The following is a 25,113-nucleotide window of genomic DNA, read 5'->3' as shown; positions in this document are numbered from 1 at the left end:
TGTAGTTATACAGGCAGTGTTTTTAAAATATGATTGGTATTTTGCCATTACTGTAAGTGCCACTCTGAAAGCTGCACACTTTGTTCTTTGACAAGCAAATGAATACAATTTGAGAGAACTTAACCATGACAGGCCTATTTCATAGAAGTCAAGCTGTTCAGCCTGTGTGTGTGTGTGTGTGTGTGTGTGTGTGTGTGTGTGTGTGTGTGTGTAAGTACTCATGCTAATGCAGCAATGTTTTAAGGTTGCTGGCAGATGGGTCCTATAATGATGTGGATATTTTGGTATGCTCAAACCACATTTTCAAGCCATAAAAAATAGACTAAATTCCATCAACGCAATTGTACAGCACATTTTTATGCAAATACTGCATAAATGAGGCTGTCCATACTCCCATATGTGCAAGTGCAAGTTATTCAAAGGGTGACAGTGTAATGCGCTGTGTCTGGAGAAGACACAGATAGCTTCAGGTCCTAGAAATAAATAGAGAATGTCTGGCCAATAAAAAGCTGCAAACAGCAGTGCACCTTCATCACCACTTCTGGAGAAAATTGGATTTTAAAAATAATTTAACTGAAACAGAGGAAATGTATATTGCCTGCAAACTGCACAAGAGCATAACTGGCAGTGAAACAGTACAAGAAACAAAAACAAAATATTATATCAAATCAATTTACAAGGGAAGAGCTTCTTAGTTATGTCTTTCTATTTAATCTATCATTATTTTTCAATAAGCTGTCCAACGTTTCCATGTCTTCTTTTCCCCATCTTTCACTTGCTGTCACTATTGAGAGGTTTGGCTATTGATGCAGAAATGTGTATATGCGTGTGTGCGTTTCCTAGGTGTGTGTGTATATTCCTCTGTGGCCACCCCTCATCTGTCAGGGTCTATTAGTAAGAGGAGCAGTCTCATCAATTCATATTTGTGTCTCTGCTCAGAGGCTCAATATATGCCATCAGGATAAATAAAACAGTAAATATAAGACACAGAAGGTGTTTTGTGTATGTTTCGGACACTAAATAATCTACAAATAATACACATGTATTCTGTTGTTTTGGTTGTTATTTTTTTCCTTATTTGGCCCTTTTAGCTATTCAATTGCTGCATATGTGTTTGTCTTTCAAACATAGAGCACTGAATGAGAAAGCAGAATTTATAACCGTCTAATCAATAATAATAAGTTAGTATTTTTAACTATACAAATGAAAGATAAGATTTAAACCTGACCATGTTACTTGAATTAATAGATTTTCTATCTGTGTATGAGTGTGTTTACCTGGTTTTGAGGCATTAAAGATCTCTCGCACCAAGTGCCCTTTGAATCCAGCCTGTAGAATGGTGACTGCCTTGACCTCGCGGTCTGTTGGCTCCCTGTCTCTCCAGCTTTCTGGAGGCTTTGATTCTGCATCCACTTAGAGAGTAAAAGCAGAACATTGTGAATTAATATTAAATACTGGACTTTGAAAACTATTAAATATGGTATAATAAGTGAAATTATTTTTGAATTAAATTAATTTAAATCAGTTTACTGTAGTTTTAGGCTTATACTCACAAACATAAGTAAATAGACAACGTACGTGTAACATTTGCAAACATACAAATGGTACTTACTTGTAGGGGAGTGTGTTTTGGGGTCAGTGGCCAAGAGTGAAGGGTCAGCTGTGAGGGCCAGTATAGCAAAACGCTCCTCTGATGTCAGATTCCTGCCCAGAGCCTCACACAGCATGGTGTAAACTGCAGAGTTAAACACCTATACACACACAAAACGTGCACAAGGATGTTAGCAATTGTGTGCTGTATGTGAGTGTTGAGTGTGTGGAGATGCTTATTTTTCCAGGTATTTTAATTTTTGTAATTTAAATCCTCACAAGTATATGAGAATAACAGTTTCTATAAGAGATAATTCATGACCCTTCCTACAAACCCCCCTGTTCCTCAAGTACAGTAGGCAGGTGGTTACAATCCACATCACTTACTTTTTCAATAACCACATAGGTCAGTGTGTATCCGTCTTTTACTTATTGGGACTTTAGCTTATTCATCGTATCCCCCAGAGTTAGATAAGTCCATACATACTCTTCTCATCTCCATGCGTGTCGTAACTCTGTCTGACGCACCCACCGCTAGCCTAGCTTAGCACAGATCCTGGAGGTAACCGGCTCCATCTAGCCTACTGCTCCCAATAAGTGACAAAATAACGCCAACGTTTTCCTATTTACATGTTGTGATTTGTATAGTCACAGCATGTACAAATAACAAGGTCACATGAGACACAGCCATCTTCTAACTGTATACAAACTGGGAACTACTCTCAGAAGGCGAAGCACTGCTACTTGGGCGGAGTGATTATTACTCCAACTCTGAGCGAACTCTCTGCTCCTCACCAAGGGGCTTCTCAGGTGCTGAGAGCAAATCACTCCACCCAAGTAACAGTGCTTCGCCTTCTGAGAATAGTTCCCAGTATGTATACGGAGTTACGACACACACAGAGATGAGAAGGGTATGTATGGACTTATCTAACTCTGGGGGATACGGTGAATAAGCTAAAGCCCCAATAAGTCGGTGTGTTCCTTTAAATAAAAACCTTGTCGGGCTAAGACAACATGTCATTTGACTATTCCAAAAAGTAGAAGAAGCAGCCTATGGACATTGTTAGTTTATATCAGTATGCATCCTGGTTGTGCAGTTATCTGAAAATAAGGCGGACCCTCTGACCAGAACTGATTATTGTCTGCGGCTACTGAAAAATATTCTAAAATCACTGCAAAGCGGTGGCATTATGCATCCTCTTAAAATAACTCAAACGTTGAATGAAAGTCAAACACTTGATGCATAGTAGCTACAGTAAACAACATGGCTGTTAAGGAAATCATGAGCAGTAAAAGTATGAATGGTGATGTATTTCTTACTCATTAATTAATCAACTCAATTACATGCTAAATGGTCACTACAAAATGTGATTTAGCCATTTTGATCTAAAGACTGTCTCTACAGACTGTATCTAGATGTAGCAAATGTCAATCAATTAGTAGTAGTAAGTATAAAGCAAGGTGAGCTATTCACTGTATGTACATCACAAAGGTGTGCCACCATAGGGCCATAGGTACACATGCTACCTTGTGGTGTTCCTCTTTTCCCAGGGTGGTGTTGATGTTTTGGGGGCAGTGAGCCTCTTCTAGGGTTCTTCTGGCTGCTGGCTGGTCCTGCTCATCACTAAAGGAAGACACCACTCTGGACAGGGCCCTCAATATAGACGAGGCCTGCTCAGTGAAACGAGCACTTTCCTGTTTAAAATGTAAAAAAAGAAAAGAAAAAAAAAGCAAAGGGGTAGCATTCAAATTCTGTTAACTGGTGCAAATTAAACAGAATGCAAGTTAAATAGAAGAGAAAAGCAGAACGGCCAAAATATCAATACATTTCAGTGCGAACTTCTGTGTTTTAGGCTTCGGTCTAAAAAGTAAGAAAGCAGAGGCATCGTCTAACTACTATGATGTGATTTTCTAAATTGAAGCTGGAGTAAACCTTATTCAAAAATGTTACAGCAAGGACATTGCAACGAGGCCACTTTCATCCCGTCTGTCTCTCTGTTCAACCAAGTTCTGTTCTTTACTTTTTTTACCATGACATTGAACAGGTTGTATTTCTTTTGTTTCTGCTCCAACAAAACTTTTTGTTCCAACACATATCCAGATTAGAAATATCAAAAATACTTGTTTTTAGAGGATTGTGCAACCTTGGTAGAATTATGTGTGCATGCTTTCTAGTTAATTTGTTTAGTCACCATTGTATTTCTCACTGTACATGGCCCTGTCAGAGCCTTTTTGTTTTTGTGTAGTGACAGATTTGAGCTTTTTATGAGCAAGGACGTGACTGGGAGACTGAGAAGGAATGTAAAGCAATATGCATATCACCCCTTATATTAGAAATGAACATTGTTAAGGTGTAACTATCTCGTAGCAGCCGATGACTGAAAAGATGAAAAGGGTAGATAGGATGGAGTGTTGAATGTGTTGTCCATATCTTGATTGGTCTGTGTGTATTGAGACATAAGAAAAAGGAGGGAACAAGGAAAATGTCAAGAAAAGTTTCCTCTGCTGTACATGTGCTGTGGTAGACCCCTCAGTTGGAAAATTGCATCCACAGATAAAGAAAAATTAATGAGCACTCCGTATTCAGCAAACAAACTAAGGGCCACGGTTACCTTGGAAAGGTGTGGCATGATGGTTTCTTCATCTCCAAAGATGAAAGGTGTCTTGCTGCACAGGTGAATGTGGTAGCCCAGTGTTGCCTTTGTGTGGAAGGACAAGACATGCCGCCTGGAGGGGAGAGAAAGCAAACAGAGTATTTTTAAAACAGGGACACATCATCCAGGATAAAGGATCACTCTTTGATTGACATCCGGGAAAAAAGAGCTTTTGTAGCAGCAAAATGTTGATGTTTTTTCCTATCTTAGAAAAACACTAATTATCTCATGACCTCTCAGATTTATCTTGTGACCCCTTGCAGTTGGGCTCTAGACAATATAAAAAAAATGTCATTGCAAATATTAGGTAGAACAATGTCCAAATATTAGGCTACTACATTTATGAAACTAAAAGTAAGTAGCACAGAGGTATCCCTCCAACAACCTTCCTGTGGCTTCACAGTAACTGCAGAACCATGCATGAAATAACACTGAATAAAATCCCTTTTTAGTCTTAATAGTGGAACAATGTTTCTGTCAAGTAATACTGAATTGGTCAGTCAGAAGTGCTATAGCCTAATGTCCTGTCTGCCAAGTGCCAAGCTGAGTTGACAGGGCCTGGTCAGGCATGGGAGAGTGGAACCCCACTTCCTTGGCCCCATTAGCTTTACATAATTCAGCCTAATCACAGCCTAACTAGATGGATGAGCACCGAGGCAGAGCTGGGCTAGTGCTGTAGCAGCAGAGGACAGCATACAAAAGAGAAACAGATGGGAGAAAATAAGGTGAAAATACGGGGAAGAAGAGAAACATGAAAATGAGGGAAAGAAAGTGAGATGTACAAAGGAAGAGAGACAAAAACCTTTTTGAAATGAATAGATTAGCACAGGAATGTAGGTTCAATAAATGTAGAAGAAAAGCACACAGGTCAGTCAGTAAAGAGACTAAAGAAAATAACACATGAAAAAAGATTGGAAGTGTTTTAAAAATGAATGCTGCCCAAAAGCATGGACATATCAGCTATTTTCTCTTGGAGAGAGTGTACTATGGGGCGTTTGGGCATGATAAGTTGAGTGCTATGTGTGTGATTATGGCTCAGTGGTAATTGCACTGCTGCATACCTGCACCTGACCCTAGAAACTAGGCCCTCTGCTTCTAGGCCAAGTAGCACCCATTAATAGAGACTAGGACAGATGATTTTTAATGCTTTTCAGAGCATCTGAGGTAGGCAGATATCCTCTGCTCACTTTATGATAGCTTTAAGGGGATCTCTGCATAGCTTTAAAAATCACAACAAGAGTGAACTGCTTCCTTTCATCAAAAGCTCCCCAGGGGGCTGTGCAAAAAATGCATACATTTTTGTAACAGGTTCCCATGATGGGAATTAAAGCTCTAACCTTGGCACGATTAGTCCCATGTTGACGAGTGCTTAGAGTAATTCAGGGTTATGAAGTATAAGTGTGAAAGTGGAAAAATTAAATGTGAGAAGGGATCACACTTTGTTTAGATACATTAGCATTGCATGGTCATATCAAGATGTCAATATTTCTACTAACGATACAAGAATCAAAGTACCACCATATTAAATATTGTAAGTATAAAAAATGGCATACTAAAGGATATACTACTGTGGTACAGTAGTAGCTAATGGGGATCCTGATGAACATGAACGTTCATTACAGAGGAACATAGATGTGTGACATCCTAGTTTGCTCATGAACTTGGTCTAAGCTTTTCATTTTGATCAATACACTACAAAGTATTCATAAATGCTGTCCTACCCTGGGGGTAAGTTAAGTATGGCTGCCTTTGAGGAGGTGGTTTTGATGGTAAGAACTGGCAGCTGAGACTGCAGGCTTGTCCAGGAGTGGGCCTGGGCGATGAGAACTGCAGCCCTACATGCTGCTGACATGTCCTTTTCTATGAGGTGTTGGAGAGCGGAGAGAAAATGTGTACTGGTCACACACACACCACAGTGAAATATTACAAACACAGTAGGTCACATTCATGAAATGTTCATACTTCTTTGAGTAATTCTATGATTCTTTACATATACTGTATATCCCACATAGGTTATAGTGTATGGTGTGTGCATACAGAGAGTTATGATTGATGTTAGAGACTTGAGTCAAGCTTTGTACATTCCTCTGTGTGTGTGTGTGTGTGTGTGTGTGTGTGTGTGTGTGTGTGTGTGTGTGTGTGTGTGTAGATAAATCCTTACTCTCCTCAGCTGTATCTCCCCAGGGAAGCAGAGCAGAGAAGCTGATGAGGATCTGGGGGGGCTGCAGGCTGTCTACACACAGGTAGTGAGTGCCTCTCACCTCTTGACACTGGACACACACACACACACACCAGTATGAAGGCAGAAAAAGGTAAAGAACAAGTGAAAGAGAAAAAGAGCAGAACGCCATAGGGAGGGATGATGGATAAACTGACAGAAGGGGGGCTTAGTGCAAGAGAACCTGGAGGAGGGAGGTAAGTGAAGGAAATAAGAAGAGATAGAAAAGAGCTGAGTGACTTAAAGAAAAATTAAAGGTGGCACCTGTATAGGAGAGGCCAAGACAGTGAACTTGGTAATGTAAGACAAAGCAGCTGGTGAGAAAGACAAAGCAGTGTGCAGAAAAGACAGATCAAGGGAAGAGGGAGAGAATGCATACGTGTTCGGCATGACAAGCAGACTCAGCAGTATATACAATGGACTGTAAAAAATAAGGTCTATACACACAGATGTGCAAAACACACACAATTACACAAAAGATCAGACAAAAACCTGCGCCACACACATATGCACACCGTCACTCTCAGACAACTTCAGATCTGTTATATGTGATGCATATGACAGAGACAGTTTACTTTGAGAACATATTCATTAATTTCTGAAGACAGGCAGAGGGGCAGTAACAACTAGCACAAGCCAAGGACTACTTTTACCAGACACCTAATCTGGCTTAATTTCTGTTGTTTTGGCCTCAGTGAGGCAGATCACAGTTATTGTACATTTAGAATGTATTCTAAGATCCTCCTTAACACTTACAAAGCTTTGCACAGCTTGCAATCACTAGGTATCCGTGAATTGCTGACCCCTCAGGAAGCTATTGTCTCTATTGGTCCTCAGATAAATGACCTGTGCCTATAGCCTACTGTTGTGGCTTCAGACTCTGACAGACTTCCACTAAATGTTAGGGCAGCAAATCTTGTTTTAGTCTTTTAAAATGCATGCATGGTTCATTTTTGGCCTTGGAAATAGTAGTTTGACAAAAACACTCTTGACTAGACTAGTTAAGACATTCCTGTTCTGTTTCTCTTGTGCATGTGCACAAGTATGCATGCAGTTAGGCCAATGGTTTTACACTATTCCACTGATCTACAGGTGGCATGCCAAAAAATGAAGCAAAACACCATCATTGTTTGTTTCCAAGAAATCTCTACAGGGCACCTTTAAGTTTCATCAAAAGTCTGAATCACACATGGCAAATTGTGTGCTCATGTGCAATTGGTGCATGTGTGTGTTTTTGTGTGTTTGCACGTGTGTACTTCAGGGCTTGCTGCAGTAGATGTCAGAAGGAGGGAACCAGTGGAGTGTGTCGATGATCCAGTACAGTTGGTGCCTGTTTTGGGCAAGACGGTGCTCTGCAGACAACAGCAGCTAAATTAATGACAATATATCCAATACTAACAGCATTAATGGGTCAAAGCACAAACACCCTATTGAACGATCTAAGCGCATGGTGCAGGTGCGTTTAGGGCGTGCAGATCCACTTTTGCTAGTGTGACGGTGGAAAAAAGGGTCTGTGCACCAGGTGCATGGTTCAAAAGGGTTGTACTTAGTGTCTTCATTAATTCATATGTGTGTTTTGGGCGTAACATGCAATAAACCAATCAGAGTGTCATCTCCCATTCCCTTTAAAAGACAGGCGCGTTTGTATCATTGGCACATTGCTATTATGATGGCGGATTTGCACCATAATATTTTTATTTGTAATCTTTTGCATGTTTGTGTGCTGCTGTGCTTCCCTGTGTGTGTGTAACAAGCATAGTGTGCGCGCGCTGTACATAAGCCTAGGAAATGAGCTGTTAAAACAACAATGAAATGCTGCGCTATTGACTTTAGACCAGGTTTTTGTTGGTCAATGGCGCGATCACTTCCCGCTGCCTCAAGATAGCAAGACGCCAAGAATTCACCTGAACACACCTCCCTGTAAGACCAGCACGCCCATGGGCGCAAAGATGGGCAGAGGTGCATTTGCTATTCAAACGACGAGGGCGCTGGACGGTCTTAAAATAGCAAAGACACTTGCGTCGGTCTTTGCGCTGCCCTGTGCCGGGTGCAAGATAGGGCCCATGGAATCACGTGGGAAAATAAATGGAAAGCTTAGAAAGTACCAGCACTGGAAACATACAGAAATAAGGCACTGGGTTATTTTGTGAGACATACTGTACCTTAAAATGAGATTTATGGATATGATGTGGGTAGATCTGTGGTTTATGGAATACCAAGAGAGTCCTGGAAAAAGAAAAGTCAGTTAATTTTGATAACCATTATCTTAATCACGTCAGGCCCCTCAACCATCCTTTTTTCACGACTGTCTATGTTTTTCTATTGGCACAATATGTTTGCAGTACTTAAGTACATATTTGTGTCTGTGCGTGCATCTGTGCAGGTGTGTGTGTGTGTGTGTGTGTGTGTGTGTGTCTCACTGAAAGCATTTAGCAAAGTCATCCAGGTCCACCCATGTCTCCTGCAGGATGGGTTTGACAGGAGCTGAGGGTTCCACAGTTACAGGCCTCTCCAAAGCAGTGTTGGGCCAATCTGGAAGGGAGATTCATTTGTGATTAATAATGTTATTTAATAACATTTTTGTTGGGTTAGACATTTGGTTAAATGTAGCAGGTCTGCAGTATACAGCCATCTTGCTGAGAGATGGATTATAAAGCAAAGTACTTTATTTAATATAATTTATTATTGATAATACTAATCTGCAGCATCTCAACATGTCCTTATCGAACTGAGTAGCATCCAAGTTGACTGGGGCTTTTCATGCCACGCTTAATACCAAATAGATATAGAATTGCCGGTGAAATCTCCCATTTTAAAATGCTGCGAGTAACAAAATGCCTTTCCTCTTGTGACTCATAACAAGTTATCCTCGACTCAAATCGTTATCTTAAACACAGTGAGCCGAATTGGCCAAACTCCCACATAGTGGCATAGTGTAAGCGCACATGCACATCCATACTCCAACTCACTGACTCCCACTATCTCAATGCATGTAGAGCAAAGTCATAGACATGTGCACACTCTCCATCCAAAAAACACACACGCACGCACGCACACGCACACACACACACACACACACACACACACACACACACACACAGTTGCTTTGCCCCCCAGGCTTGTCTCAAAGAGAGAAGTCTGATCAGAAAGCTGAGGCGGCGAGGGCCAGTGTCTCTGCTGAGCAATAGTGGTCCACTAACTTAAACTGTAGGGGTTACTAAGCAACTAAACGGGGGCAGAAAGAAGGCAGGGAATTCAATCCAACAATTGGATAGTTGTCATAAGGCACAATAGTGTCTTGGCCAACCGGCAGAAGCGTGGAGAGAAAGATGGAGGGAGTGGAAGCGAGAGATGGAAATACTTGTAATCACATTAATTGGACAATGCTGCACAGATGCTGCTCAGGTCAACCAATAATAAAGACCTTCACTACATTCATAATTTCCAATTAAACAAAATTAATGGTCACCTGCCCATTCTAGTAGCCTAATATTTGACTTCAGGTAAGGCAATCTTGTATACAGATACAGTGCGATTTTCAGCATTGCAAAGGAACAGCTTTTACCATTGGAGATGTAATCGTCCTTCTTCCTGTCCTCTGCAGTAACCTAAAGGGACAGAGAGAGAGTTACAGAGAGATAAACAGTGAGTTGCTGATAGAGTAACACTGCCAGAGATACACTTCCGCCCTCTAGTGATTCCATGCCAGCTGTGGTGTCGCGCCATTCTCGCCAAACACCACAGGACACGAGACACGGTTTAATGTGACAAGGGCTGCTCCTCTCCTGCTAAAAACACCACCAGGGAATACCAGCTCTAATTTAGTTGGACTGTCAGTGACAGATGGGGAGTTATGTTGTTTAGCATGTTACTTCTCTTAGAGGGAAATTACTCAACAGCTCTGATTTCATGCTCACCTGTCCAACTAAATTAAAGAAATATAGCTAAAGAGTTTATCAAATCCTTCAGATACTACATTCTTCTGTCTAAGCAAGGCACGGGATGATGCGGTCTTGAAAAAAGGCAATCACTGTTGCTTTGTTATTACAAAGCTATATTTAAGTGCAAAACATGGTACACCTGTATCAAGTAGCTGAACATTACTCCAGGCCCCTTCATTTGAAGTTCCCTTGAGGAAAAACCCTGGTGAATGTCCAACAGTTTACCAGCTCTGAATAAGAATTATGGCTTTATTTTGTGTAACTTCAAAACAACCCCATCCAAGACTCTCTGATGAGTCAGAGTGAGTGTGTGTGTCTGTGAGTCACCGCCTATTTGAATAAGTACCCGGAGACCCAGACAGATGGAGAGAGGCATTGTGATTGGGAGGCACACTTGACCTCCTCTCCACCACAATAGCAACACTTAAAACATGTTAATGTGTGTGTTGTCACAAGAGTGTGTAAAGGATCAAGTCAAGCTCGAAGGCATGGCATGTACCGTCCACCCACAACATGCTATTTATTAGATCACTTACCTGTGTACAGTAAGAAGACATTGAGATAGAGATAGATCTTACAAACAAGGCTACTGGGATTTTAAGGTGCTCAGTTATGGGTTGATGCGCGGAAGAAGACGCATTACTTTAATCCCACACTTCATGGGGCTTTATTTTACACAGCCAGAAACTCTCTCCAGATATCACATTTTCCCCATTTTCCATACATGCAAAATATCAAGATCAGGCAGAAGGATATCCATTGATCTCAGAGCCCAAACAGAAACCCCAAATGGGCTTTGGTGACTTAGCGATTAACCACATTCCAAGCATATTGGAGACTAAAACAGCTACTCATTCAACACTAATTTTGAGTGAGTAGGCCATTGAGGGTATTAGGGACATCATGTGAAACCACCTTATTATATTCTAGGAGCTAGACACAGAGGTTGATACTGTTGGCCAGGGTTGACAGAAACAGACAGAGGGGTCAAAACAGCAAAAAAAAAAAAAAGAACCTTCTCACTTGTTGTACAGTCCCCTCAGCACGTGACCCAGCACGTGCTTGTGAAGAGTGGGAACACACACTGAGTAAAAATGTGGCACACATATGACACATACACAAACCAATCAACATGAGTGCATGTGCACACAGACATCAAACGACACATCAAATTAGCGTGTCCATACTGCCCTAGCCTAACCGCTCTATACATAACTGGTCACAGTTACACAAGAGGGCGATTAATATGAACTCTATTTTTTCTCTCTATGCTAGGAGTGAAGTGTAATAATGAACCCCCCAGGAGACGCAGACACTGATGGCTCACCATCTAATTGCACTGCTTTTTTCATCAGCACAGTACACGACCTCTCCCTGAATGAAACCCACGCACCCCGTTCACCACCACCCCACACCAGCCATTTTCTTTTCCCATCACCCTCTGTTTCCTGCTCCACTTTCATCTCTCCCTGTCCAACTGTCACTTTCTTCCTACTTTTCAATCCCCCTCCTTTCTTTTTCTGTACAGCTGGCCCCCCTTCTTTATTCCTCTCTATCTTTGCTGCTATCCTTGTCTTTGTGTCTGTCTGTGTGTCTCTCTGCTGCTGCTCTGAACATACCCCCCAATCTCCCTTCCCCTCACTGGTTCTCTCTTTAGTGCAGATGTGCCCCTGGTCAGTGGTGGCCTGGCTGGGAGACAACAGAAGTGACTTTGAGACTGGGGGATGGCAGCCTTGTTGTCACTGACTCACAGAGCTACTCTGATGAGCCTTCAACTGCATACTTACAGGGTAGACAGAGGGGTGAGAGAGAAAAAAATGAAACAAGGAAATAAAAAGATGCAACAACATTTTGCGGACAACTGCTACAATCTTAGTACTTGGATAAATAGCATTAGGCTGAGCTTCACAGAGCCTCATATCTATTGTAATAAATGGCTTGGGGTTACCACAATTAATTGAGGTTCAACAACAAAATGCTCTAACATGTTAAACACACACACGCTGAATGTATAAATCAACTCTGTGCCCCAGGAAACAGTAATTCTGTGTACCTCTATTTTGTCTGTTGTGCTGTTTGGTGAGTTAGTGGTGTGTTCAACAGCATCAGGCTCAAGGACTTCTCGGCATTCAGTCTCCTCTCTCTCAGCAATGCACACCAGAGAGGATCCGTAGGAACGTTTCCTCTGAGCACTCTGCTTGGCCTCTCTGACACACAAAGACATGTATTCATGCTGCATGCTATGTGGACATACTGCACATGCATCATATCATAATCATGACATACGTGCATCTCATCTCATGGTAATACATTTAGGAGCAATACACCAGATCATCTACAAGTGAGTCACGCATGTCACATTATAGGCAAGGAACAGCATTTATACCATCACACTGCTTTGATCTGTGATTTGTTTTAATTTTAAGAACGTTGGCAAACATTTCTTTCAGTGAGTATAGTTATAGTCAAGTGGGAACAAAACGATCTTTATAACATTGTATTAAAAGTATAAAAAGAAATATGCCCATATAGTTTGAATTCTTCAACTGCTACCTGAATTTCATTGCCCTGTTGCAGGGAGAATGGGGGGAACAGTAGGAAGATGGGGATAAGATTCTCATGATGTGATCATGAGAATATACTTTTTTGATCCCCAGATGGAGGGTGTTTTCTTTCTTTCCTTCCTCTACAGTGAGGTCAGAGTGAAGGTCAGCTATAGAAAATTGAAATACTCTTTAACCAATATGATACACTTAAATTAACAGAAGAGCAGGACGACAGAAAAGACTCATCTCGCTTCATTTTCTCAGTCTTAGATCATTTAAGCGTACATACAGTTCCGGGATGGGGCCAGCGCCGCTCTTGACACGGTAGAAGAGAAAAGGGCTGGCAACCTCAATGAACTGTTCTAGTTTTGACAAAGGAAGCTCTGCAAAAAGAGAGAGAAAAAAAACTCACACATCATGCCAGCACTGCTTTTTTACACACTGACTCTTTCTTACTGCATTTTTTGTTTCACCCAGAGATCAGCTGATGTCAGATATGCCCGAGCCAGCAGCTATTTTCATTACAGAATTATTGTAGCTATCCTCCTCCTTTTTTCATTTCAGCCTGCGGTACTGTTTGCCCTCTGTATTGCAGGTTCTAAATCTCCTGCATTAGCACTCGCTTTCCTTTCTAGTCATATTTATTTAGGACATTCACCTACACTCTATCACATAATTTGTGCGTTTGTTTGATATCCTCCCCTGCATCCTCCTCCTGGTGTCCCCCTTGACCACCTTTTTATCCAAACTTAATTTTAACATTTTTTTTTATTTCCTGCCTCCTTCTCTGTCTCTCACGCACTCTGTGGTTCATCGGAGACCACGATCTCCTTCCGCGGGCGGATGAGTTTCCATCGGGGTATAGGTGGAGGTTTGGGTGGTGCCTCCAGCTGGCATGCCCGGGTTCTGGTCAACAGGACAATGTGGCTGTACAGCAAGGAGAGGCCGTACTGACGAAGATACTCTGAGGAATTCGCCTGTGTGCCCGCATATAGACAAATGCACAGAAATAAACATACATGCATTTACAAGTTTTTCTCCCATTACTGTGACCTGTAACCAACTCTACAGGTAAATCATGTCAAAGTGTAAAAAGGGGATTCTGACCCAAGATCAGAGAGTGGAGGTGATAGAACACCTCCAACAAAGGAAAATCCTGTCCACCAATTAGCCCTAGAATGGGTGTAAATAATTTAACAAGCCTGTTAAGGCGAAGCAACCAAATAGAACACACCATGCCCCCAGGTCATGAGCACTGTTATGTTTCATCTCCACCACCCACTGTTACTTTGGGGCTTCAGTACATTTTTCACATTACTGTGCTATATAACAGAGATGACCAAGATAGTATATATTTTAAAAAGGTATTGAAACACAATTATATGTTTTCACGTTTAGGGTAGAATCATTATTTTGTGTGAGTAAGATTTTGTGTAAGTCTTTATATTTAATTGGATCCAAAATGCTTATGTAGACATTCTGGCCAGATTGCCTTCAGACTACATAGTATTTGCGTCACAATGTGAATCTCTCTACTGTAAGCTTCCAAATCTGTAATGAATATCTGACTGCAATCTACAGAAGGTGAAATCTAATTTTCATGGATGAAAATGTCTCTCATGACGGTGTGACGGAAGTACAAAACTTGCACTGAATGAGCACATGTATGCATAGCCAGCAACAGAGGAGGAATAGAGAAAATACATACCATTTTTCCAAACCCACAGGAATTGTTATGCGGCTGTAAAGGGTAGTAGCTCGCACACACCACTACCTCGGGGGAACCTGAGAAACACACACACACAAAAAACTGACACTAGTACAGGTAAACCTCGTAGGCATATGCAAACTCAAACAAACACATAAACACACATACTCCAACATGGACATGCATGCAAAAATGTTATACTCTGACAGTATGACTGACATTGTAGAACTTGCACTGTATCAGTACATAATAGATTTTACTGAGAGAAGACATTATTGACGGAACCTTATTGAACATACTAATATAGTGAAACGTAGTGCCATCTACCAATGTTAAGTAAAGCTGATAAATAAAAAGTTGTAAAAATGTATGTATAAATCAATGTAAAGTGCAACCATGGAGGAGTGGAAGCACTATTGGCCTCCACAGGTATAAATAAGGCAACAACAGAGAATCTAGGTGATCTATGGATGGTCCTGCCCCCGTATGGTGCATCTTAGAGAATATGGTATAAGGATCACATGGGCCAGGGGACATGGAAAATCAATTTGAAGGACCATGGTGAAGAGAGATGGGAGCACTGCTAGACTAATACAAAGGTTACACATTAAGAATTGAACAGAAAAGTGGTTCTCAAACTGCATAGTGAGTTATGCATTCCAATTTATGCATTTCATTGGACAGTGGGTACCAAAACAGTGAGACAGAAAGAATGTGTAGGGTTTTTTTTGTGTTTGCATGCTTGTATGTAAGCACTGTGTGATGCATTTCCCTTGAAGGATAAATGTTCCGTGAGGTATTACTACTTTGTGCGTACATGCCATTACATTATGTTAGTAATATCCAACACTTTTATAATTTTTTTAATTTTTTGTTAACAAGTGGAATTGTAGGAGAGACCAAGGGACAGATTATTGGCAGGTGGCTAAATAAGAGAGCAAGAGAGGAAATGTAATTCATTTAAACCCATTTATGTTGATGGGAATTTTTTTATACCTTAAATGTGGTGTGTTCAATTAAAAAAACAAAATCTTGATATCAAGGGTACAACCTTAATAAAGCCTTTACTGTATCTCTCTACCTTAAAGACATGAAACAACTCCAAGCCACACACTCTTTTCTTAGGACGTTTCAATCCATTTTTCATCACATAACCACATTTGACTTGGGAGGCTCTTCTGTCCTGCGGGAACACCAAATAATTCACCCTGCCACTGCTCCCTCTGCTGGTTTATTTATAGTCCACCATACACACATTAACCATCTCATGCTCCATAATACATGAGCATGGGAAAACAGGAAGTGATGCTTGAAAGAACAGGAAAGAGGCAGCAGGGCACTGGCTGAGAAATGGAGGTATTTGTAAGAATGGCATGATAGTGAAATTTGAGTTTTCCCCAGTCCTAAAGTACATCCCCAATGAATACTATTAATACTGCAAATGTACAGTAGGGTTATTACTGCTATAAGGCAATGGAATCATTGATAAGCGTGAGTTTCTTTTGGACAATGAAATATTCATTGTCATGCTCCATAGTAGTTGAATTATGGATGCAGAGGGAGGAAAATACAGATTTACACACACACTTTGCATTCACATGCATATATACAAATATATAGTACTGCACATATACAGACACACAACAGATATATTTAATTTTTCAAACAGCCCGCTGATAAATTAACAAGCTGTAGTGAAGTATTATGTACATACAAATGATTACAATCTAATGGATCATTGATTTAATTGACTCACTCAATTAAATGTGCAAGCAATGTGTGTAATTGAGATGTATGTTTCCGGGTATGCATGTGTGCATTATTGTATGCCTTTCCATGTTTGTGTGTCCTGGTGTGTGTGTGTGTGTGTGTGTGTGTGTGTGTGTGTGTGTGTCTAACTGTGGCACTATTCAGACCTTTACCTTTCTCTGGCAGCTGACTCTTGCTGTCATTAAAGCTGGAATCTCTCCCTGCAGCTGGATCTGCAGTCGGTGGCTTGGTCTCCGGCAAACTCTCATCTGGGTGTGTAAATACGGGAATGGTGTCTTGTAAGAAATCCCAGGTTTTGCCCAAGTATACAGACCTGATAGGAGGTTAAAAAAACCTGAATTGGTTACAAGGTACAGGGGATGACATTATTATTAAGTTTCAAAATAATATTATTTCTTAAAATAACTTTTTTTTAAGTTAACCAGCTGCATTTTTCAGCCTGTTTTGACTCTAATAACTACTTCTCTAATTCAAAATTACAACTTTTGAGCAAGCAGCCTGATCCTGTCATTCTAATGTGAGGAGGGCACATTAGAATGTGTGTGTGTGTGTGTGTCGTCGATGCCCCAACCCCCCCCTCCCGTAACTAGACAGTGAGCAGAAATTTTAACTTATGTAATCCTGTAAAATGTATGTGGGTGTGGGTACATGCACATACGACTGCAAACTCATGTGTCATGAATCAATCTGAAACACAAACAATGTCATGTTTAGTGCCTGTACGTGTTGATAGATTCCCCAGGCAACCCAGTAACAGCAGCTAACCTGCTGAGCTAGAGAGAATAACACTTCCCAGCTCCACTCCAAAACACTGTTGTCCCATTAAAGTTCCATCACTGACAAGCTGAGATTCTCCACTCCATGCTGCCTCTCCTCCCCCTTTATTATATATCTCTGTATCCATTTTAGACCCCAAACCTCAGACTTCCCATACTATTGTTGACAGATACACTTCTCTCTCTCCCTTTGCTACAGTATACTTTATAAAACAGTACACTTGAGAAGAAAAAATGCACACTTTGTCAGACTGTGTGAGTGCATTTAGTGCCACAGCCTTTATTGTGATAAACTACCAGAGATTAGATAGTCTGTCAATGGGAACACCTATGGAAAATATTTAGATTAAGAGACGAGAAGACAGACGTACAAGATTGGAGTCAATGAGGACCTTACTTCATAGGACGGATTTCTGGGATCCAGCCAGTCAGGGTGTGGATAAAGGTCAATTCGCCCATCTGCCCGCAACCCTCTGACACTACACTGAGAAACAACAATACAAAGAACTGTTAAAAAAAGACATTTCTGCAACAAACCAGAGACTCCATTCAAACTACCCATAGTGGCACTGGCACTGTTCTCAAATGGAACTTGTGAGGTCACAGTTTCAATTTGTTAAATTGCACATAATATGCTTGGTGTTCAAGTGGTTAAACTCATGGCAATACTGTTTCTATGTAATTGACAAAAATGGATGTCACTTTCTCTTGTTCTCTGTCTTTATTTTATCATGATGTTAAGGGATGACACCAGTAAAGACAAGGTAACTGACATCCATGAACTTCGCCATTTTTTTTGTGACGAAAATGTAAACTTAAGTATCACGAATAATGAAATAATTGGATGTGAAAATTGACTCTCGTTGTGGTTTGGTCAATTGATAAACACAATCACCATTTAAGGCACCATCACAAGCATATATCGGTCAACAAGTCGACAGAAATGTTTGGTGTTATCTTAACAAGTCTGCAAGGATATAGGCTCAGCTTCTGTTATACATTTTGAAATGTGTCTTATGTGTATTGCACCTATTATTTAAGTCTCTAGAACTGATTTGAAGGAGTGTGTGTGTCTGTATCTTTGGCACACAATTTCCAGTTGAAACAGATGGCTGCTGCAGCTCTAATTGGTCCTCTTAGGATTCTGTTACCAACCTGTCCAGTCCACAGCACAGTCATGATACCCAAGGAAGTGAAATCAATACAACTTGATCAGTAATGCCACAGTCCATAACCACTACAAAAAAGCTACTTAGCCCCAAAGTGATGGAGCCCTCAAATTCATCTTTTTATTAAAGAAAAGACTACTGCTTTTCTGAGGAGCTCCAGCAGACACCTGGGCAAAGTTTGGTACTAGTTCAGTACAAAGAACTTTCACTATGGTTCATAAATGATTCACGAGGAGAGAGGCTCCTTTGTTTCCTGTTTTGGATGAAACATTTATCTCTCGACCTTCTGTGGACACTGAAACAGCCACCTTTACACACGCCATGTTTCCCCATCACAGACACACACACACTGCCTGCCTGTCACCAAACTCAAGACAGCTCAGGGCAGAGATTAGGTCAGGTGAAGGTTTGGCTAAGTCAGCAGAACACACTCTGTGTGGGGGTTCTTGTGCATGTGTGTGTGAGCTTTAAATAGTTTAGTTCATTTCATTCAGCATGCACAGTACATACTTGTCAGCCAGGAAATTAACCTCCTGAACCCTGATTTCCACTAACAATTTACCTTCAGAAACTTTAAAGTAAAGCCTACACTGTACAGTATATTGACATTACATGAAATGTGGAAATTCTAGGTGTGTTGTGCATTATTTTACAAACATTTCCTAATAGTTCAGCATGAAACATTTGGTATCTTTGGAAACACTGTGATCTTGACTAGATTTTGAAATAAAGCTCTGTGGATTTTATTAATGTCCTTGATCTGACAGGGTCAAAATGTTCTCAGAAATCAGTTAGTTAATTACTTTCATTTTGTTCACTGCAAATTACTGGTTAATCACTGCATTTAAATTCAATTGGAATTGAGAAATAGTAACATCCTGTACTGTATACTGCTTTACCTAAGCAGGGTCAGTGTACAGTGTTAGATTAAAGAGGAAGTGTGCATAGTTTGTACAGTGGTCCTATTAGAGACAGACTGCATAGTGGGCATATACTTGGAATAAGCTTGACTCTGTTCTTCCGCCCACTTACTTTAAGACTATTATAACTGTTTCCCAACTCCTTGTGGCTGTACTGATGTGCTTATGGAATGTATAGTAACTCACTTTGTGTTGGCCACTTTAATAAGAGCCTTAGCCAACAACATTGGCCACAGCTCTGACTGACAGGTGGAGGCTGGAAGAAGAAGGTTGTTTTCTTCATCAAATGGCATCGAATCATCTACTGTTATCTTCCTCCAACAACCCTAAAAGCAAGGAAGGAAGACATAGTGAGTGAAGATACGGTATAACAGTCAATCCACCTCAAATAGTGGTTCTAGCAAGTCATGTAAACCTTAAAGGGAAATACATATATTTCCTTTTTAGCCAAGAGTTAGATGAGAAGAACAATACCACTCTCAGGTCTCAGATCAGAACCTTATTAACCACTTAGTGTAAGTAAAACAAAATAAAGGCAAATTTGTTTTTTAAGGTTTTTTTAGAGTGGCACATGTGGATAACTGTGTTTTCAAAAAGAAACACCCATGATTACACACAGAAAAAAGACAAGACATGTTGACCAGGGTCTCAGAATCACCAAAAAAATCAATTCAGCTTAAAAAGAGGCATCACCTCACAGGATATTTGTAATGATGGAATACTGCTTTTTGCTATATATTTACACTTGCACCTCTCACACCAGAATGGAGTGTTGCCCTCAGCCATCAGCTGAGTAGTAACATCCAATCACATTCAAGTGTACTAGGCAGCTTTCACAACCTTACAATACTTTTATTTTGCTGATAGCTTCATGCCAACACTGCCAGCAGAGTCAACTCCCTCCACCACCCCAAATCCCTCCAAAATGTGCTAAGCTTTGGGTATTGTTGACTCTACTAGGATCTAATGTTCATGTACATAAACAGGTTTCACTGACTCTGTACTACAGTCTGTTATGTAATTTGTTCTCCCAGCATAATTCTCAACACTGCTCAGATTCCTTGAAAGTTCCCTAAAGGGACAGAGCATTTTCTGCAGAATTGAACTCTATAACCATTTGCAGTGAATTCCTTGACTTAAATGTTTCTGACTGAAATAGCAGATTCATGTTAGAGGAAGCTTGTCTGAACTCTCAATTCCTTTACCAAACAGTCTGTACATTGTGGTGGGGGAGACAACTGCATTTAGAGGTAATGAGAGGAGCTGATGTGATTGGCCATGACTGATACCAGCCCCTAACACATCCACTGCTAATGTAAACTGATTTCTCCTACCATTTTAAAGTGTGTGCCATAGGTGTGTGATTCAGATCATCAACATTTTTCCTAAAAGCCCTATGTGTAACTCATGACCTCAAAATCTCAGATCTATGGGCTTCACATTCTAACACCTCTCCTAGCATTAGCTACATTATGCTGCATCCTGTTTGGTGTCAGAGCTTGTTACATGGCGGCTGTGGTGTGCTCTGTCTACTGGCCGTCTGAGGGAGTTTCACACTGCTTGTATGAAAAAGCAGCACACGCAGGTGATAATCTGACTGATTGTTCACAGCTGTGCCTTTCTATCTTTTCTATCTATCAGAGCAGTGTGCACAGTGTGGGCAGGCTTACTTTCTGTTTTGCTTGTTCTTCCACTTTCTTGTCAAACCATCGCCCTGAGGAGGAGCTCAATGTGTTCGCAGATGGGGTAAAATACAGTGCGAAATGGCAAGTTAGAGGAGAGAGGAAGAAAAGGAGGAAAGGAGAGACAGAGTTGTAGGACGGTGGAAAATGAGATTGGAATGGATATTTACAGTGGCATGAAGGAAGAAAAACGATTGGGGTGGAACAATAAAGAATCATATGAGCAAGGGAGAAAAAGAGTAGCCTATCAGCGAAAACAGGCGTGGAAATGGGAAGGGTGGTTGGGGGCTGGGTGCTTAATGCCATCTCAACAACCATCTGTTAGCGTGCTATGGTTGGCACGGGGACTGCTGCCTACAACCGTGTCATGCTTGTTTGTCAAGGCAAGACTCAGTGTTACAGAACCCCATCATTTTTAGCTCTGCCTTTTTTCAATCTCTCGCTGACCCAAATTGTTGTGCTGGAAGAAGTTCCCTTTCGGAAATGACACAATGATGTATTGTCCACTACTTAAAGATATGTTGCAAGCAACACACATACTGAAACTCTCAGGCTGTAAGCTGTATCCCAAAGTAATGATGAGCCTTATTTAGAGGCAAAAACCTGTAAAATCTTTACACTCAATGCACATAATCAATATGAATGACACCGCAGTGCATAAAGCCCTCCCAGGGTTGTTCCTGCTCTAATGGTCTTAAGAGTTATAGATCCCAACTTGAGTCTTGCGCTCTATAAGGGGCAGTTGACTTCTGTTAAGCCTTATCAAATCAGGCAATATATGATACCAGGCCATTTTTGGCACAGTAGTAAGACTGATTGATTTGAGCTTTGAGTGGATAAGGCTTTTTCATCCCTTCCCCCCTCCAAGCCTCAGTTCATCCTCATTTCCCTCTCATATGCTGCATCCTATGGGTTCTGTTGAATAATAAAATGCAATATTGTGTTATCCGTTGCCTCAAGTGTGCCTCTAAAAAATGTATTATTAACAAAGAGGCATTGTGATGTTAGGTTTGAGTTCCTAAAAACGTAATCTTTAGGAGCCTTACAGTATATGTGTGAATGGATGTTTGCGTGCATGTCAGGCTCACCATCCAGTAGAGTCTGACAACGTATTTCCCATAGTTGTTGTAGAGCGGCTCATGACCTTTCACCACCTTACACAGCGAGTAGATGTGCTCCCAAGGTCTCCAAGCATCTTGTTCTGTAAATGTGCCGTTATGCAGCGTCCAAACAATATAGATCTCACTGATGATCCACCTCATCAGCTTGATCAAAGATGGAGAGAAGGGGGAGAAAATGAATCATGAGTTTAACAACTATCAACCAATCTATTGGACGAATCCTCAATTATTTGATCTATCATTCACAAAAGCAATAGTGCATTGCATTACCCCAGTCTAATTTATTTCTGTCAGTAAAACGTTACCCTGTCTGACATATGAATTACACTACCCAAGTGCTGATTGATACTGGTCATAGAAAAGTAGAAAACAACAGTTGAAAACTAACCTCACTGCAAAACAGATGATCATTGGGGGAGATTAGGTCAAAGGCTGTTTGGTTTTCAACAATGGTGAGACCCTACAGTAAAATAAAGCAGATCATTGTATTCATTGTAGGCATAAATTAATACATGCGCATGAGAATTTTAGCACCTTCACAGCCAGATGACTGACAGACAAACGTTATGCACTCAGGTTGTTATACAGTGTGTGGTAGTATCTGTACATATCAGTATTATTCAGTATACACAGTGATCAACCAGCTTTAGAATATTGCTGTCATGCCTCACCTGTTTAAAATGGACATGAATATTTAACCTACTTAATACTTCTCTACTCATCCCAGGTCTTAAACTGGTCTAACCTTGCCATGATACTCCCAAGACTGTGTCTGTGATGAATATTTCACAACCAAGTTAATAGACTCTACAGTGTTACTAATTAAAAATGAGTTAATGGGTCAGGTGATGGTGAGCGAGATCAGGGGATCTCACCTCAAGGGAGGTTGAGTTTTCTCCCATTGTCACAGCAACTCTAAGTAAGAACCAAATTTTGAATTAATTCCGTCAATAAGACTGGTATAGACTGATGAAGAGAGTTTCACAATAGAGCTGTTGCCTGCATCTGCACAGCTGATTGCTTTTGTGATTAGCCTGTATTCCTCTTGTATGAAATTAATGAAATGCTTCTGACATCTTTAGTGGAAAGGCAGCTTGTGACCTGGCAAGGACTAATTCAAAAAGCAGGAACTTTCCAGTAATTGCTCAATACTGCACTGAGCGACGGGTAACACAAAAGTGGAGTGATGCAATTAAAACTTCATTGGAGGCGACTAGAGAGCAGATTTCCTTAACTACATTTCACACTGTGTGGCAAAGAAATGCACTTGTTGATGCAACCAACAGTTAATTAACAATAAATCAATATTTTTGATCAGGAGATGAATGCTTTAGTCTTTGCAAGTCCATGTTTTTGAACAGCTACATAGTGTGGTATACTATAACAGTCCAAGCATAAACCATTTTTATCAATTTTACAGTGCCATGGAATAACTGTCATTGTTGTAGACAGGTAGAAATTTGGCATGTACAGTACTACCACAGAAACCATATCATTAACATAGAAGCATACTTTGTTGGCAATAAACTCTGTAGGACGCTTCCAGGAGTGCACTTTCAAAGATGGAGGCAGGGGAATTTTTCCCTCAGGATCTTCAAAAAATGGCTGCAGACAAAAGCAAACAAAGTGAATGTGACATACAGAAACAGAGATCAACATAATGTCAAAATTAGTCAGTCAGTTGTAAAGTGGATTTGAAGCATTTTTTCCATTTATCAATATATTGTACAGTATACGTTGCTGATGCAAATTTCATTATTTTATACTCCAGATTTACAGCATTGTGACTCTTGCTCGTCTTTCCATCTTCAGCTCCTTTACTTGAGTCCCATTTCTCCTTGTTGACTTCTGCATCATTCCACTCAGGCCAATTGGGGAATCTGCATCTCCAGACACCTCCTAGGCTCTCAGAGGAAGTGGCTACTAGGGACGCTGCTCTGAAATAATGACACATAACTCTTCATTTCTTTATTTGTTCTTGGCTTCCCTTTTGTCAATATTTAGCAACAAAATTAGACAGCTCAGTACCAAATATAATAATATACCATATATAAGTAACGTTACATATATGTATTTACGTAGCTACATAACCGAATTAAACCAATCACAGTTAAAATATGATGTTCTGTCACGATTAGCAAGCTTCCTAAATGCTAACGTTCGCTAACGCTAGCTTAGTTTATTTTGATAATACGTTGCTAACTTTAATGCTAACTAAAACTGACCTTAATTAACGCTAATTGCTAAAATTAGCTAACCAAACTCACTCCGTCTGTCGGTCGGATAAAGATACTTTACTGGAGGAGGACTCCTTTTTCTTGGGTTGTGCCTTGGACATTGCACTTGGTTTAATAAATCTGAAAGCTAATTGACCAAGAACAAGTTAGGTAGCGTTAGCCTGCCCAGGAGGAGCTGCATTTGTTTGGTTTGGTCTGCTCTTGAGAGTTTACTCGTTGCGAAGCAACGGACCTAACGTGGGTGGGGTCTCGAGCTTAGTAGGGATGGACAGATTTTCCTTTACAATACATCGACTTATAGAAATTAAACAACCTATAAACTGGAAAAATATTGCAATATCCAATAATACCACCACAAAATATAGCCTCAAAATGCGGTGCAGATTTATATCAAAACCTTTCTGGAACCATCTTAATAAAAATTGTAACGTAATTTTCCTGAAGGCCTAATGTGTAATGTGTGTAACTCATGACCTCAAAATGTGCCTCAAGTGTGTCACCATGTGATGCACACATGGTTCATACTTTTAAACTGCACAATTGTAGCACAAAGAAACATAGAAATACACTGAGATGAAAAGCAATACACCAATATGCTGTCAAGGTCCATTGTTTGAAATGCATGCGATATGCGGAATGAGAGTTGCTGTAATGCTTATACACCACACTGGCACGCCTATTGCATGCATGCTTTGGAAACAGTTATGTGAGTGGAAGAGCACAAGCTGTAGTGGTGATGAGCAGTGTCTGATGACTATCACACACTGTTTCTTACTCTCTC

The 25,113-nt window shown here is 40.6% G+C and overlaps 1 protein-coding gene across 5 annotated transcripts in view; it reads right to left on the bottom strand.

The window, feature by feature from the left end:
• Window positions 1-24,585, bottom strand: part of adgb (androglobin) — a 40,700-nt gene extending 16,115 nt beyond the window's left edge. Inside the window, exons 1-22 of one of the 5 annotated variants that reach the window (XM_035995276.1) lie at window positions 24,363-24,585; window positions 23,873-24,032; window positions 23,608-23,700; window positions 22,484-22,555; window positions 22,063-22,239; window positions 19,479-19,618; window positions 17,601-17,687; window positions 16,574-16,740; window positions 14,658-14,734; window positions 13,752-13,926; window positions 13,239-13,332; window positions 12,457-12,610; window positions 10,028-10,070; window positions 8,883-8,994; window positions 8,625-8,688; window positions 7,719-7,814; window positions 6,406-6,514; window positions 5,966-6,104; window positions 4,203-4,317; window positions 3,118-3,285; window positions 1,613-1,751; window positions 1,278-1,412 (exon numbers count right to left, since the gene is read on the bottom strand). In XM_035995276.1, the coding sequence (XP_035851169.1) occupies window positions 1,278-1,412; window positions 1,613-1,751; window positions 3,118-3,285; window positions 4,203-4,317; window positions 5,966-6,104; window positions 6,406-6,514; window positions 7,719-7,814; window positions 8,625-8,688; window positions 8,883-8,994; window positions 10,028-10,070; window positions 12,457-12,610; window positions 13,239-13,332; window positions 13,752-13,926; window positions 14,658-14,734; window positions 16,574-16,740; window positions 17,601-17,687; window positions 19,479-19,618; window positions 22,063-22,239; window positions 22,484-22,555; window positions 23,608-23,700; window positions 23,873-24,032; window positions 24,363-24,433 (2,587 nt within the window). In that variant the 5' untranslated portion in view covers window positions 24,434-24,585. The remainder of the gene's footprint in view (window positions 1-1,277; window positions 1,413-1,612; window positions 1,752-3,117; window positions 3,286-4,202; window positions 4,318-5,965; window positions 6,105-6,405; window positions 6,515-7,718; window positions 7,815-8,624; window positions 8,689-8,882; window positions 8,995-10,027; window positions 10,071-12,456; window positions 12,611-13,238; window positions 13,333-13,751; window positions 13,927-14,657; window positions 14,735-16,573; window positions 16,741-17,600; window positions 17,688-19,478; window positions 19,619-22,062; window positions 22,240-22,483; window positions 22,556-23,607; window positions 23,701-23,872; window positions 24,033-24,362) is intronic. The other 4 variants (XM_031321877.2, XM_031321878.2, XM_035995278.1 and 1 more) reach the window with 4 other exon arrangements.
• Window positions 24,586-25,113: the final 528 nt, after the last annotated feature.

This window comes from Sander lucioperca, chromosome 19 (assembly GCF_008315115.2).
Source record: "Sander lucioperca isolate FBNREF2018 chromosome 19, SLUC_FBN_1.2, whole genome shotgun sequence".
Taxonomy (NCBI): Eukaryota; Metazoa; Chordata; class Actinopteri; order Perciformes; family Percidae; genus Sander; species Sander lucioperca.
Note: the sequence above shows the minus strand (reverse complement) of the source record. Positions and strands in the feature narration are given on the sequence as shown.